The sequence below is a fragment of the Saccopteryx bilineata genome, chromosome 1 (genome assembly GCF_036850765.1).
Source record: "Saccopteryx bilineata isolate mSacBil1 chromosome 1, mSacBil1_pri_phased_curated, whole genome shotgun sequence".
NCBI lineage: Eukaryota > Metazoa > Chordata > Mammalia > Chiroptera > Emballonuridae > Saccopteryx > Saccopteryx bilineata.
The window spans coordinates 51,941,937-51,958,210 of NC_089490.1; the positions used below are offsets into that span (position 1 = coordinate 51,941,937).

The following is a 16,274-nucleotide window of genomic DNA, read 5'->3' on the forward strand; positions in this document are numbered from 1 at the left end:
CAAATTTCTCAATTCAACTTCTGCAATATATAGAAGCTAAATTATAAAAATATAAAATCTAAATATATCTGAGATTACTAATACATTTTTAAATGTTTCAATTACAAATAATCTCATCCAAGTCACTTTTGCTTTACTAAGAAACCAGTGTCTAATAATGTCCAAATAAGGTCATAAATATACAGTGTTTTTAGAACAGGAGTAATACATTTACTTGTTGCAGGTAAAATGGTAAATACTCATCTCTCTGCTCTAGAGTTAGAACTAATCCATACACCATACTAGAGGTATATTCCACCCTAAGACTGTGTACGAGCTTCCTTTTTCTGTACACACTTTAAACTGTACACATATTTTTTACAAAAATGGATTTATATCTATAATTTTTTCTAACAATGCAGATAACATCAGGAAATTACATGTTTCAAATAGATTGCCTTCAAAAGCAACAATTACTTCAATGACAAATTTCAAACATATACACTATTATTTTCAATAATGATGTAACTGAAAGACTCATTTTACTATACAACCAAGCCATCCATTTCTGCATTATGAAGAGTTCAGCTACTGAATTTTAATTATATAGTAAATATATCTGTTAGAAAAAAATAAATATACAAAAAACCTGAAAAATTTGAAATTACTTTTCAACTGCAAAATCACAGCAATCCAGTTAAGATCTGGAAAATGGTTTACTTAATTTCACAGGATTTCTGTACAAATTTAGTTACAAATGATTTAAAAAGCCCAAATCCACTGCTTTCCATTCTTCTTCAAGACAATTAAATGACAGCTAACATTTATCCCTACCAGAATTAAGAAATAATTATGTAATGTATTTTGCCAAGGTTCAACTTAAAGACTTTATTTTTCTACATCAGTGTTATACTGATATTTTTTTAAATGTAGTATCTAAAAATTTTGGTTACATTTTTGTACCATACCAGTCCTTGGAAAATACTACATTCTTTCAACTTTTAAAAAAAATGGACAATAATTTTTAAACAACTGAAATGGTATTTATGTTGGTTTTTAAGGTATAAAATAAGTAACTGTACCATAAACAAATAAATAACTGCTTTCCTTTTCCATAGCAGTACATATAGCAATACATTCTCCTAAGTCATATAATTATCATTTACAATAGACAACTTAATTTTACTAAATGCACAAAAATAATAGAATACAAGGCACAATCATTAAATGGAATTCTTTAGGGTGTATACTGACATACCAGCATGATAAGGATACCGTAAAAAGTGCAGAAAAAACACAATGTGCAATGAGACCACTGTATAAAACATGATTGCATAAAAAGTGATTTGGCCTATTTTAACCTTTAATAATTGAAAATAACGAATCTTCCCCTTAAAATTAAACTATAAAGTATGACATTTTAAAATTATTTGTATTCTATCACTATCTAAAAAATCCTGAAAAAAAGAATTTATACCTGGGTAATAGTATATAAGTATGTGTTTGTATATATATTTAATTATACCCATTTATCAATATATACACATACACACACAGACACATTTCTTTGTAAGTCATTTTAGCCTATTAGATATGTCTAAAGTTTAGAAATGACATTAATCCAGATCAATAAGTAAACATCAAATCCCATACCTTTCCTGTATTTTCCTTGAATCCTTTAACCACTTAAAACACTTTATCTAAAACATCTCTGTCAAAGGACCCACCAGTGCATTACTTTCCACTATTAGTTCCAAAAAAAAGATACATCTCAGCATAACTCTTTAATAAGTTGCTCTTTAGAATATATACCTTTCCACCACTGAAAAGTGTATGCTGTCCTGACAGTCAAAAACAGGCTTTCCACTGCACTGATTCTCAGTCTTTGGCACAATAAACAGAGATCAAGTGATTGATATAAGAATCAAGGTCTGAAAAATTAGACAGTCAAATGTTTTCCAATGTGGATATGTTTCCTTTCCATCAGTACATTTTCTCTTACGTTTGGCAGAAATGGAATACAGCAAAGCCTCCTCTAGGTTCTTTGTAAATGAACATTATACAATTAAAACTAAACTCTTCAGGGTATCAAATTGCAGGAATTTTCTATTTATCTTTAAAAGGAAACACATTTCTTAATTTACTGCTGTTCTGGTATCATGTCTTCCTAGGGGACATAACTTCTCTATCATAGAAATGTACCTGGCTTGGTCAAAAATAATTCATTTTAACATGAAATGCTCTATCACTAGGAATATTATGCTCCTTAAAAATGTAGCAGAACCATCTTTTTCAGAAATAAACTAGAAATTCATTATAGGTCCTAATTTCTTTTTTTTCAAACAGCGAATGAAATGAATGTTGAAATGCATAACCTATCTAAGGGTAATAAATAGCAAACATTTAAAATATATATGTATATATTTATATATATTCATTTAAAGAAGTGAAGTGTCTTGTAAGTTTGTTTCCTTTTTTTGCAAATCAAATCATAACATTCCCTAATCCATCACAGCAGCAAGGAAGCAGAAGAGCCTTACTTAGTTCTACGTATTCCTTAACTGTACTTGCTTTATGATTCTGAAGTAAAATAGTTTGGTACAAGTTACCAACCAATTAAATTAGCTTTTGCTTTTTCAGTCAACTTTCGGACTCGTCCTCTGCTAGAAGTTCCAAAAGTCAAAGAGGTGTCTTCAAACAACAGCTGCCTTTGCTCCTCCTCGGAATCATCCTCATTATAGAAAGCTGTCCTTCGACCTTGGTTTCTAGTTCTCATGTGGGGTTCAGAGCCTTTAAGTTCCTCAAACTCTTCTTCCTTATCCATAGGATCATCTGTCTTTTTTCGGTTACTTCTCCTTAGCATTTTAACACTTGTAGGAACTATGAGATCTGAGTCTAGTTTTTGGGTCATCTTCCTTTTGGGTTTTCTGCCTCCACGACTCTTTTTCTGTAACAAATCCTCTTTTACAGCATTAGTTTCAGGAAGAAAATTGCATGTTGAAGAAGGAACTACTTCATCTCTGATAGGATGCATATTATCTTGCTCTGCATTTTCTGGCTTTGCATACTGAAGCCTTTTGGGTTTTCTACCCCTTTTCTTGTGTATAAGTTCACCACTATTAGTATTAATTTCTACTTTAGGTTTCCTTCCAGGTCCCCTCTTTGCAAGTTTAGGCGGCTGCCCTCCATGGCCATTTACTTGAATGCTTCCTGGTACAAGAGCATTATTCTTACAATCTGTTAAAATGGAACAACAGCACACTTAATATATGGAATTGCATTGCTTTTTTATTTAACCCTCAAACTAATCAGTAAGACACTGCTATACTTATATATAACATAATCCTAGTGATTTTTTTTACTAACATAAGAAAAAGGACCGACAAAAGGCTAACAGGTTAATGATATTATTTATAGGCATACCTCAATTTATTGTACTTCACTTCATTGAGCTTCGCAGATATTGCTTTTAAAACAAAACAAAACAAAAAAACTGAAGGTCTGCATCAAGAAAGTCTATCAGCACCATTTTTCCAACAGGCTCAGATGATGGTGAGCATTTTTTTAAGCAACAAAATACTTTTAAATTAAGGTATTTACAGTATTTTCTTTAGACATAATGCTATTGCACACTTAATAGACTAAAAGCATATTATAAACACAACTTATACCCACTGGGGAACCAAAATATTCATGTGATTTGCTTTATTGCCATATTAGCTTTGTTGAGTTGATCTGGAACCAAACCTGTAGTATCTCCAAAGTATGACTATATTTGTGCTACCAGTACCATGATTAAAATCCCACAGTAACAAACTCCATGATAAAGGTCATCATGCTTTTTAAATATTTTTAAGTGAGAGAAAGAAAGATAGAAAAGGAGAGAGATAAGAAACATCAACTCGTTGTGGCACTTTTATTGTTCACTGATTGCTTTCCTACAGGTTCCCTGACCGGGAGGAGAAGGAGGGCTCAAGCCAGCAACCTCAGGGCTTCAAAGCTGGGTCCTCAGTGTCCTAGGTCAGTGGTCGGCAAACTCATTAGTCAACAGAGCCAAATATCAATAGTACAACGATCGAAATTTCTTTTGAGAACTAAATTATTTTTTCTTTTGATAGAGACAGAGGAAAGAGAGTCAGAGAGAGGGACAGAGAGAGACAGGCAGGCAGAAAGGGAGAGAGATGAGAAGCATCAATTTTTCCTTGCAACACCTTAGTTGTTCATTGATTGCTTTCTCTTATGTGCCTTGACCACGGGGCTACAGCAGACCGAGTAACCCCTTGCTCAAGCCAGCGACCTTAGGTTCAAGCTGGTGAGCTTTGCTCAAACCAGATAAGCCTGCACTCAAGCTGGTGAGCTCGGGGTCTTGAACCTGGGTCCTTTGCATCCGAGTCTGATGCTCTATCCACTGCACCACCGTCTGGTCAGGTGAGAGAAAATTTTTTGAACTTAAAACTATATAGGTAGGTACATTCCTTATCGAGGTAGCGCCTGCATGTGGTATTTTGTGGAAGAGCCACACTCAAGGGGCCAAAGAGCTGCATGTGGGTCGTGAGCCGCAGTTTGTCAACCAAGGTCCTAGGTCAATGCTATATTCATTGAGCAACTGCCTGGTCAGACCCATCATGCTTTATTAAAAAAAAAAAAAAGATAATTGAGGAAATCAAATTCTAAATATGTAGTATCTGAAGATCATGATGAACTACTTTTGTGTGGTGTAAAAAAAAAATCTATTACCCTTTCTGATGAAGAAAAAAAGATGACACACATGCACTACTACTAACTTTTTTGTGCCAAAATTCTGAAGTTTTTTGTTTGATTGTGGTATGTGATCTGCAATACAGTATTTTAAAGGAAATTCATAAAAAGATGGAAACTGCTTTTAAAAAGAATGCTTCTTCATAATGGTATTTTTTGCCATGGGTTCATATTTATGAGTTGTACTTCATAAATATGAAGAAAAGACCCAGCAACAGAGGGAGAAGCCAAAGCCCTAATTTCCTGACCCCAAAAGTACACGTTTTTCTATAATGGGGGATGCATGGGCATGGGAGAAATGTACATGTATATATGTGTGTATAAAGTAGTTAAGCACTTTCTAACAAACAGTTAACACTTAACCTGCCTGAGAATTCTGTGTATTTTTTCATTTATTTTCTATTAAGACTGACAAAGGTTCTAAATATCCAGTCCACATACCCACTAGAAAAGTTCTACAAATTCCATTCAAGGATTCCTGGAACTCCCTGAAATGGTCCAAATTTTGTGTGGATAGACCTATGTGCATTTTCTAGCAAAAAGACTACAGGTTTCATCCATTCCACAAAGTAATATATAACCTAAAATGGTTAAGAACTAATGCAGCTCTCTTAAAAAGGAATTCAAGGACTTAAATAAAAAAAACACTGACCTGGACCTGCGCTGCCCTGGTATTTGCTAACCATATGGCTATGGATACTTAAACTGCACCTATGCAACTGATGAACTAAATTTTTAATTAAATTTAAATGTAAAAACATAAGCAGTATACTTTTTGATTTATTTTAAATAATTTGAGTAATGATTACATGTTGAAATGGTAATATTTTGGGTATGATAAAATATATTATTAAAATGAGTAATTTCACCTTGTTGTTACTAACAACAGAGAGATCGCTTCTAGACAATTTAGAATTACATATCTGGATTATATTTTTACTGGACAGCACTGCTCTTGATTCTAGTAATTTTGTATCAATATTATATAATAAGTCATCATTAATGAATCACTTAATAGCTAATTGTGTTTCTATACTGGTACTCTTATGTATTTGTAATATTAGAAAATTATAAATCAAATTGACTATTGGATTTCCTCTACGTACTGTAATGCTAGTACCAATTCACTATATACATTTAATTTCTCTAGGATTCAGGAGTGACAGAAGTAAGGCTAATATATTATTTAATACTTTTAATTAAGTTCAGAAAAGAAGAAAATGTTTAAAACACTGATACACAAAGTCACTTGCTTATTTTTTGAAATACTTATTGTCTACTATATAGAGGTGATTTAAAAATGAATAAACATAAAATTTTGCTTCTACTAGAGAGACATATAAAAAAAGAATTCTATCAACAGTTTAAGTGCCAAAGAAGACAAGAACATTGAAGATGAAATGGTTTAGATACAACTGGAAGTCATGATTCAAATGCGTATTTGTTGAGGGATCTGCTGCCAACAAGCTATAATAGTTTGAATATATCAGAGTGTATTTATAACACTGACTTTCACTTTTCAAACATAATGCTTTACAACGAAAATCTGCAGATGAAAGAAACTGGATGAATAACTGTAAAAGGCCAAAAGTTGTATACTAGAATATAGGCTCTCGCTGTAGACAACCTTGATGAATTATTTAGTGAAGGTTGATGTGTGTTGAATTTTATCATGTAGTAAGAACTAATTTTTCTAAACAACTGAAGACTACCCTGGTCTGGTAGCTCAATTGGTTAGAGATCATCCTAACATGCTAAAGTTGCATGTTCGAACCCAGGCCAGGGCACAAATAAAAGTCAACCCATGAATGCATAAATAAGTGGAATAACAAATTAATGTTACTCTGTCTCCTTCTCTCTCTCTAAAAATTAATTTAAAAATTTTTAAAAAAGCAAAAACTGGCATACAGGTTAACTAAATCTAATTTAAACTTCTTTGATATAATTTTTAGGTTTTTGTCATAATGAAGTAAAAACTCATTTACACCCTTAAAAATCTTTGATTCTATAATTTGTTTTCATTTCCACATAAAAAGTTTCTTGGCCTTCCAAAATTTAATAATAGTTTGCTTTTTGACACAAAGCTGCAAATCAAATGTCTCACTAAATTTATCAACTAATGCAGATTGTGACTTAAATGAACAAACTAAACAGCTGATATATGTGCTAACTCCAACGATAGCATCATTTTAAAGAAAGATCTACTGTATCTTGAAAATACAAATAACACCTTACCTTGCTCAATGACAGTTGATGACTTTGAAAAAGAGGATGTCTTTGAGAGTACAGATGATTTCATTTTACGTTTGACTGGCTTTTCCTTATCCAAGTTTTCCTTTGCAGAGTTATTCCTAGTGCCATGACTAAAATTGGATTGACCAGGACTTGAAAGAGTATTCAAGGTTTTGGAATGTTTCACAGAATTCTCTAGAACTAAAACAAACACACAAAGAAACATTAAAAACTAAGAGCTATTTAACCTAAAAACAAGCAAGAAGGCTGGGATTATTGCTAACCATAATTGCTTGAATTGGCCAAAAGAACAAAACCTGGGAGATGTGTAAAGCTTCTTTAGGAAATCTACTTTTAAAATGGGAAAAAGGCAAAAACAAACTCTTAATTTTAGACCTTTTAGAAACTGTCCAGTCACTTCAAGATTATGAAGGCCAACTCTTGGCAAACTGCTAGCAAGTCTGGACACTAGGACTCAAATATTGGTAGTCTGGGTCAGAGTTACCATTTTTAAAGCATTATACACTGACATTCCCTAACCTCAATTTTCTTTTTCTTGTTAAAAACAGTTTTTTAAAAGAAAAACCAACAGAGTCTGCTAGAATTTACTAAAATCTAGTATATTTCATTTGGCAAAACAGAAGCTTAAATTAAAAATAAAAATCATTCTACATATTTCAATTTAGAAACTGTAACCGGTTCTTACTTGTTTTCCCCGGCACTGCAGATGTATTAGCTTTCGATATAAAAGTCTTTGCTGCTGAGGAAGTAGATGGTTGCTCAGCAGTAACTGGATCTACAACCACTCGGTTACTTCTGGTTCGAACTACAGAACTGGATTCTGTTTTACCGTTTATCTGAGCAGCATTATGTCTAGGTGGTATTAATCGTGCAGGTGTTGAGAATGGAGAGGTAGAGATATCTGACTTAAGTTGGGGTTTTATGATCCTTTTTTTCCTTTCAGGGCTGTAAATAAAATAGTATCATTAGTTATTCTTATAGCTCTATGATAATGAATAAAACAGTTTTACAAATACTACTGGATTCAAAATTTGCTATTATGAAATATGTTAAAATATGAGATTTGTAGTGGATTTCATATGGAATATTTAGTGAAGGATCGCCATAATACTATAGTTATACATGACAGAAAGCATGATGCCATCACTATCCTAAAAATGCTGTTTTACTGTATAGATTTAGCAGTTTGAATTTAAGCACTTACACTAGTATAGCTTTAGTTAAAAGAATAAAAATCCTCCACATCATAGGAACTCGCATGTCAAATATATCATTCTGCAATATAGGGAATAGTAAAGGACGTATTAAAAAACACCGAGTTCTATCAATTTAGATGACAGTTATAGATCAGCTGATACTATTTAAAAGAAATCAAATACCTTGATGCAACACTACTGGAAAGAGAGCTGCTTCTGTTTCTTTTCTTCCTCCTTTTGGTTACTGTATTTCTTTTATGGAAACGAAGAGCAGATTTATAATCTGATAAAACTGAACTGATGTGTTCTTCAAAGAAAGCAGACAGGCGCAAACTCATGCTGTAAATCTATGATAAGAAAAAACTGTTTAAACATTTTTCAAAAGAAAATGCCTATTCCGTAAATATTAACATATAGTTTATCTTCCTAGCCCATAGTTTTTAGAACTTAAACTTTGCTTTTTCCCAATTTCTTTTAATGAAGAGTAAAATTGGAGCATTTTTACAATTACTTTTGTATTTAGACTGGGCAATTTCCAAGCATTTAGATTCTTAAAGAAAAGCCCTGGTATAAATCCAGGGAGCTCATATAGACAAAACTTCTGTTAACTGTCATAGTGAAAGTATTCCTGAGGGTTTGAACCAATTTTCCATTGCTGCCTAGAACTAGCTATGTATTCTTTCTCATTTAATTTGCACATCTGACCCCTTTGTGATGTCTTGTCTGGCCAAACACAGGTAAATTCAATTTTTACTCATAGTTGCAAAAGTTAAGCCCGCATAGCTCTAATATATACCAAGACAATATGTACATCTCTTATCTATTCAAGAAAAGTAATCTCTAAACATCAGTGATATCAGTGTTATTTCACAAAAGGAACAAAGAAGAAGTAAATTCCTTCTTCCACTAGGATACCATTAAAATGTTAAAAGTCAGTCAATTTTGCTCTAAGTTTTAAATAAAAATGAAACTTTTTCTAATAATTTCATTTAGCTTAAACATAAAAGAAAACAATTTAAACGTATACCCTTGATCTTTTGCTCGGTGTATATGCTTTAGAATTACTAAAAATAAGCCTGACATCTTTACATAACTCCATTGGTGACTCATAATTCCCGGCCTCTAATGTTTCTCTAACGGTAGCAAAATCCATTGGAGTGTCAATGATGTCTCGGTAGTCCTAAGAGAGGAAAAATAGGTGGTATTATTATCATTACTACTATAGGTGTTATGTGGCAGCACAGGGATTCACATATAATTTCTGTGATGAACAGAATTCCTAGAACTATTAACAATCATTCTTTTTTTTTTTTTCCATCAAGGCTCCCTTTTCTCTAATAATTTTTTTCATGCCTTCTCCCTTATCTTGTAGTCAATAAAGGATGTTTCTCATTCAAGCACCTAGTAAAGTCTGCCTTTTTTCTCCCCTTGGGGAAGAGTTAAATGGTGGAGTTGTGTTGAAATATAGGTACTTAACTATTGAAAAAAAATCTCAGCTCTACAACTACAAGTTTTATGTAAAAAAACCCAAGCTTGATGCTACCTATAAATTCTAAAGGCTGTTTATCCACTGAAATATAATCATAAGCTACTACAGGTCAGGCCTGAACCATCTTTAAATATGATCAAATGTTTTCTCATAAACAGGATTAATGCCACTTACAAATAGAAAGTTTTATTTCTTCCTTAACAATCTGCATACCTTTAACTTCTTTTCTTGTCTTATTCCACTAGCTAAAATTTATAGTACTACTATATATTGAATAGCAGTAAAAATGAACATGATTGCCTTATTACCAATCTTAGAGGAAAAACATTCATTTTTTTCATGATTAAGCATGAAGTTGGCTGTAGGTTATATACATGTATAATAAATGTTTCTTTATCAAGTTGTGGAAATTCATCTTTACTCCCAGTTTTCTGTCTATGTGGCACCCATTCATCAGAGGGCCAATTATATTAACTATTATTTTCTTATTTTCTGTATTACTGATGCTCTGGCGCGCGCGTGCGTGCGTGTGTGTGTGTGTGTGTGTGTGTGTGTTGGGGGGAGGGGCTTAGAGACCACAGAAGACACTGCCCTTCCCAGGGTTAGCCAATTCTTAGAGAAAGCAAAGGGCTGCGCTGGGAACATGTTTTTATACGGAAAATAACCACTTCAGTTATCTAACTTTTTATGTCCTACTGGGATTATTCCAAGTAGCCAATCCTAGACTGTCTACCCTGCCCTGCTTTGTCTCTCTCCTAGAAACCCCAAGAAAGTATTTGGCCTAAGTGTGTCCCTTGCTCCTACATTCTGTCACATGATCAAAACACAGTGATTTCTTATGGTGCTAAGTGGTATTCATTGGGTGATCCCCTCCCTAGAACCTGAGAGTGTAATAAACTTCCTTCCAAGCTTTGTTCTTGTGGTGTGTGTGTGTGTGTGTGTTTTTCTGAAGTTGGAAACAGGGAGACAGTCAGACAGACTCCCGCATGCGCCCAACTGGGATCCACCAGGCATGCCCAACTGGGATCCACCAGGCATGCCCACCAGGGGGCAATGCTCCACCCATCTGGGGCATTGCTCTGTTACATTCACAGCCATTCTAGCGCCTGAGGCAGAGGCCATAGAGCCATCCTCAGCGCCCGGGCCAACTTTGCTTCAATGGAGCCTTGGCTGAGGGAGGGGAAGAGAGAGACAGAGAGGAAGGAGAGGGGTAGGGGTGGAGAAGCAGATGGGCGCAGAGGGGTGGAGAAGCAGATGGGCGCTTCTCCTGTGTGCCCTGGCCGGGAATCGAACCCAGGACTCCTGCACACCAGGTCGATGCTCTACCACTGAGCCAACCGGCCAGGGCCCAAGCTTTGTTCTTATTTTCTCCTGTCACCAAGCTGACTTTACCATACTATTTTATCCAACATGTACATATATTTGAGACAATTCACTTTGTCAAATACTTTTTCCGCATTGGCAAGATCATGTGACTTTCCTCCTTTAATATGAATTACATTGATTGATTATTGAATACTGAACCAGTTTTCAACCCTGGGAAAAAACCCACTTGGTCATGGTATAAAATAGTTTTTACATTATTGCTTAATTCTAATTTGTTGATATTTTATTAAGATTTATAAATTTTTTCTTTTGTACTGTTTTTGTCTGGTTATGGTTATCAGCGTAACAGTGGCTTCATAAATTGAAGTGTTCTTGCCTTGGCCAGTTTGCTCAGTGGATAGAGCGTTGGCCCAGTGCCAATGTCCCAGGTTTGATCCTGGGTCAGGGCACACATGAGAAGAGACCATTTGCTTCTCTTCCCCTCCCTCTCTCCCTACTCTGCCTATTTCCATCTCACAGCCAGTGGATTGACTGGTTGGAGTGACGGCCATGGGCGCTGAGAATTGCTCGGTTGGGCCGAGCGTCAGCCTCAGGCGCTGAAGATAGCTCAGTTATTGAAGCATCAGTCCAAGATGGGGCTGCTGGATGGATCCCAGTTGGGGCATGTGGGAATCTGTCTATCTCCCCCCTCCTCTTACAAAATAAAATATAATAAACAAATAAATTGGAAGGGTTCTCTTCACCACCTGTGGAAGAGATTGTGTAAAATTTGTTTTGTTTTGGGTTTTTTTTTGGGGGGGGGAGACAGGAAGAAAGGAATATGGGAAACATCAGCTCATAGTTTCTTCACTTTAGTTGTCCACTGATTGCTTCTCATACATTCCTTGACCTGGGGACTCCAGCCAAGCCACTTATCCCTTGCTAAAGCCAGTGACATCAGGCTTCAAGCCAGAGACCTTTGGGCTCAAGCTGGATGAGCCTGCACTCAAGCTGGTGACCTTGGAGTTTAGAACCTGGGACCTCCCTATTCCAGGTCAATGCTCTATTCACTGCACCACCTCTAATCAGGCTTATGTTAAACCTTTAAACGTTTGGTAGAAGTCTCCAGTGAAGATACCTGGACTTAAGAAATTTCTTTTTTGAAAGCTGTCACTGCAAATTAAATTTCCTTACTAGTTACAGAGCTATTCAAATGATACATTCAGTCAGATGAATTATGGCAGTTTGTACTTTGAAAACTGGACCATTCCATCTAGAATGTTAAATTTATGTGTGGAGTTGTTTGTAGTTGTTCCTTTCTTACCCTTTTGATGTCTGCAGGGTCTGTAGTGATATTCCCTACTGCATTCCTGGTATTACTAATTCGTGTCTTTTCTCTTTTTAGTTTCTAAATCTTAAGAGTTTTGTCAATTTTATTGATGTTTTCAAAGTACCAGTTTCTGGTTTTATGAAATTTCTTTATTCTTCTGTTTTTAGTTTCATGGATTTCTGCTATTAATATTTCCTTTCTTCTGTTCTCTTTTGGTTAATTTTATCCTTCTTTTTCTAAGTTCTTGAGGGAAGAGCTTGGATTATTGATTTGATGCTTTCTTCTTCTGATGGACTATTTAGTGTTATATATTTCCCTGCATTGCTTTAGTTGTGTCCTATAAATTTTGATATGTTGTTATTCATTTTCATTAAAGTCAATGTATTTTTCTATTTCATATAAATCTTTGAACCATGAATTATTTAGAAGTATACTGTGCTTAGAGATTTTATTACTTTTCTTGCTGATTTCTTGTTTGACTACACTATGATTGAAAGACACTATGATTTCAATTATATCTGTCATTTTATTATTTGATTTGTTCTGTTTTTTACTTTTTTCCAATCCTGTGGGTCACCTGAACAAATTTTAGAATTCCATTTGATTTCCCTATAATGTTCATGAGTCTCTCTATATATATAGTATAAGAGATTGTTCCCAAATATTTTATTAATATGTACATAATTATCAAAATATATCAGTGTCAACATTATACCAGTTTAAGTGTATAGAAACCTCACCTATCCTTATTTTTTAAAATCACATCTGATTCTTTCCTCTATTCTTTTCAGTGAGCTTTTATTTCACTTAACTGTTTTATAGTTCTACTTTCCTTTCATCTCATTTTTTTTGAGACTTCCTTGGTACGAGTCTAAACTAAATCTCAAACTGGATCTTTTTAAAATTTTGTGTTTTAGTGGGCCTACTCTGACCCCACACTTTGGGCTAAAAGGGGGCACTACCTTGTTACTCACAGGTTGGGATGAAGTCCAGGTTTTATTCAGCCTCCACTTGATGGTTGAGGATTGAGGGGGTAGCTCCTTGAAACTGCTAGAAGGGATAGGGAGTTCAAGCTCCTTACCAGGCTTCCAGTGATACGGGGCAGGGTGGAAGGGAGTACCTTTGTTACTGCATGAGCTCCAATGACACTGGGTGGCCTTGTTATCACTGATCAGTAGTGCAAGTCCTGACTCTCCACTGGGATTCCGGCTGATACCACCCAGTGAGGTAGGGCAGTGTTACCTCATTACTGCCAAATGCGGGTAGAAGTCTCTAGGCTGGTATTTGGGAAGCATGGAGATAGATGGCTTTCCACTGGCCTTTCCAAGTGGTAAAGGGGTAAGGCCACAGTTTTTTCTATGGTATTTGATCGAAGTAAAGCAGCTACTATCTGTCAGTTTTTTGTGTTGCTAGGCTGCCCCTTTCCTAGTCCACTGGTTAGGAAGAGCAGGCTTTTCTGGTGGTATATATGGCATTTCTAGATTGTCAGTTTCTCCAGTATACAGAGTTGAATATATAAGGCAAAAAGCATGCACTACTTAGCCTGTCTCTCTTCTTTCTACCTTTTGGTCTTCCACTAATAAGAAATTTAATTTCTGTAAATGGCCAAGTTATTTATACCAAATTTGGTGCATGAGATAGACTAGTACACTGTTTTTACTAAAATCAAAGTATTAGTAAAAGGTACTAAGACTTAATTTATTGTGTGACTTTATAAAGTAATTCTAAATTCACTTATAGGTGAGACATTTCAAAATTTATTTTGCTCTATATGTCAAACCGATCATGAGAACATGTATGAAATACGAAATAAACTAAACCATAAAAAAATCACAATTTAAAAAGCAAACTGTCATGAATAAGATACTAAGCAAAACAGGTAAAGAAAAATACTTACTGGATATTCAAGGAGATCTACTGGCTGGCGGAAAGGCTCAGAATCTTCACATTGAAATATGAGATTTAACAGTTCTTGACATTGTTTCTTCCATGCTTGAATATCATAAGACTGAGCTCTGTTACGTAATCTTCTTCTAGGTTGATGGTCCTAAAATAGAAATGTTCAAAATATTAATAAAAGAACACAAATTCTGTATTTTTAATGTAGTCTTAGAATAATTAGGTAATATACAGTAACTATATAATAGAAAATATCATTCACTTAGTTCTAAAAACTATGCATTTTGTGATGGGAACTTATTTGGAAGTAAAAATCTGTCTTTAAAAACAAAACAAGTGCCTGACTTGTGGTGGCGCAGTGGATAAAGCATCACCTGGAATGCTGAGGTCGCCGGTTCGAAACCCTGGGCTTGCTCAGTCAAGGCACATATGGGAGTTGATGCTTCCTGCTCCTCTCCCTCCTCTCTATCCCCCCTTCTCTAAAATGAATAAATAAAATCTTTAAAAAAACAAAACAAAAAAAGTGCTCCAGATACCTTTTAATTCACATCAAGTAGTTCTGCTACAACAAAAAATGTATTACCTTCCTTTTACGAGTAGAAGTTCCTGGCACATCAGCATCTTTCTCTTCTTCCTTTGAAGCAAGAATTTATCAAATTTATTAAACATTCTAAATCTCATTTATTACAGCAAACCCTTTGACAACATAGGTTTAAACTGCACTGATTCACTTAATACACAGATTTTTTTCAATACTTTTATGATTGCCTGAACATTTTTCTTTTCTCTAGTTTACTTTATTGTAAGAATACAGTGAGTAATACATATAACATAGATAATATTTGTTAATAGACTATGTTATCAGTAAGGCTTTTCTGGTCAACAGTAGGCTGTTAGTAATTAAATTTTGGGGGAGTTAAAGTTACACTCTGATTTTGGGGTGCTCAAGGGATCACCATTCTTAACCCCAAAATTGATCAAGTGTCAGCTGTACTCTATAGTTGTCCATATATCAATTTTCTCCTTTAAACTTTAGTAAATCTAAAAAGTTCCTCCTACTCCTACCTTTAAAATTTTTTCTTTGTAATCATAAAAAACAAATGGAACAATTTTTAAATTTTCATTAGCAGCATTTATCGGAAAACTAAGTGTATGTTTCCTTTTTTTATACAGAGTAAGACTAGACCAATGTGATAATTATAAAATATTAAATACCTCAGAGTCAGACAAAACTTTCTTCTTCATTGAATTGTAGAGTGGAATTAAGTTATAGCAAGTCTGATCCCTAAATAACAAGGAAATGTTAGCATATGAGATATTCATGACATTGTTTTCCTTTAAATCTGTTACTAGAGCCCAGTTTTAAAATAAAACCTAAAGCTGGAGGCTTCTCTCATAAGTTGATGCCACCTCTGACCATGCCCCTCACCTTACATGGAGCCTCTTCTATAGCCTACTTCATTGTACCAAACCCAATTCAATTTTGACCTACCTACAGGTTTTGCTTAGGTCATTGCTGTGCCTGGGATGCCTTGTTTCATTACTCAGTATACAAGGGGAAACTTATATATCTATCTTCCAATTCCTTCTTTCTTTCATTCTTAAGTCCCTAAAATTTTGCCCTTAGTTATCTCTTGACATTATAACTCTCAGCCCTGATAATGTTTATTTCTGCAGTATACAGATAACACATAAAATTAAACTAAAAACTTTGTAGATAAAATATTACAAGCTATTTTTACCAGGTTTTATAAAGAGACCTCTGAGGATAACAAACTCTTGATTATCAGTTTTACTGAAAAGAAGCAAAAGCATTACAACAATAGCCCCTAAACATCTTGCAAGGCAATAGATTCTTTAGAGAAAAAGGTAGAGAAAGGGCATAAAGTTTATCTTACTAATTTTCTCTAGTTTTTATGTTGTAATGACCTGCATTCCATAGCAAAAAAAATAAACTAATGCCAGGGAAAGGGACCCTATTATTATGTTGTGTAAGAGAATAAAGAGAATAAAGAGAATAAAGCTGGAGAGGTTCAAAAAAGCCTCAGTAATTCCTTAATGTAAA

At 34.6% G+C, this 16,274-nt stretch overlaps 1 protein-coding gene across 2 annotated transcripts in view; it reads right to left on the reverse strand.

Moving 5' to 3' along the window:
- Window positions 1-1,048: 1,048 nt before the first annotated feature.
- PHIP (pleckstrin homology domain interacting protein) overlaps window positions 1,049-16,274 on the reverse strand; it is a 163,228-nt gene continuing 148,002 nt past the window's right edge. For both annotated transcript variants that reach the window (XM_066253951.1, XM_066253944.1), the window contains exons 33-40: window positions 15,425-15,494; window positions 14,793-14,843; window positions 14,208-14,357; window positions 9,214-9,366; window positions 8,370-8,533; window positions 7,676-7,935; window positions 6,973-7,170; window positions 1,049-3,216 (exon numbers count right to left, since the gene is read on the reverse strand). In XM_066253951.1, the coding sequence (XP_066110048.1) occupies window positions 2,585-3,216; window positions 6,973-7,170; window positions 7,676-7,935; window positions 8,370-8,533; window positions 9,214-9,366; window positions 14,208-14,357; window positions 14,793-14,843; window positions 15,425-15,494 (1,678 nt within the window). In that variant the 3' untranslated portion in view covers window positions 1,049-2,584. The remainder of the gene's footprint in view (window positions 3,217-6,972; window positions 7,171-7,675; window positions 7,936-8,369; window positions 8,534-9,213; window positions 9,367-14,207; window positions 14,358-14,792; window positions 14,844-15,424; window positions 15,495-16,274) is intronic.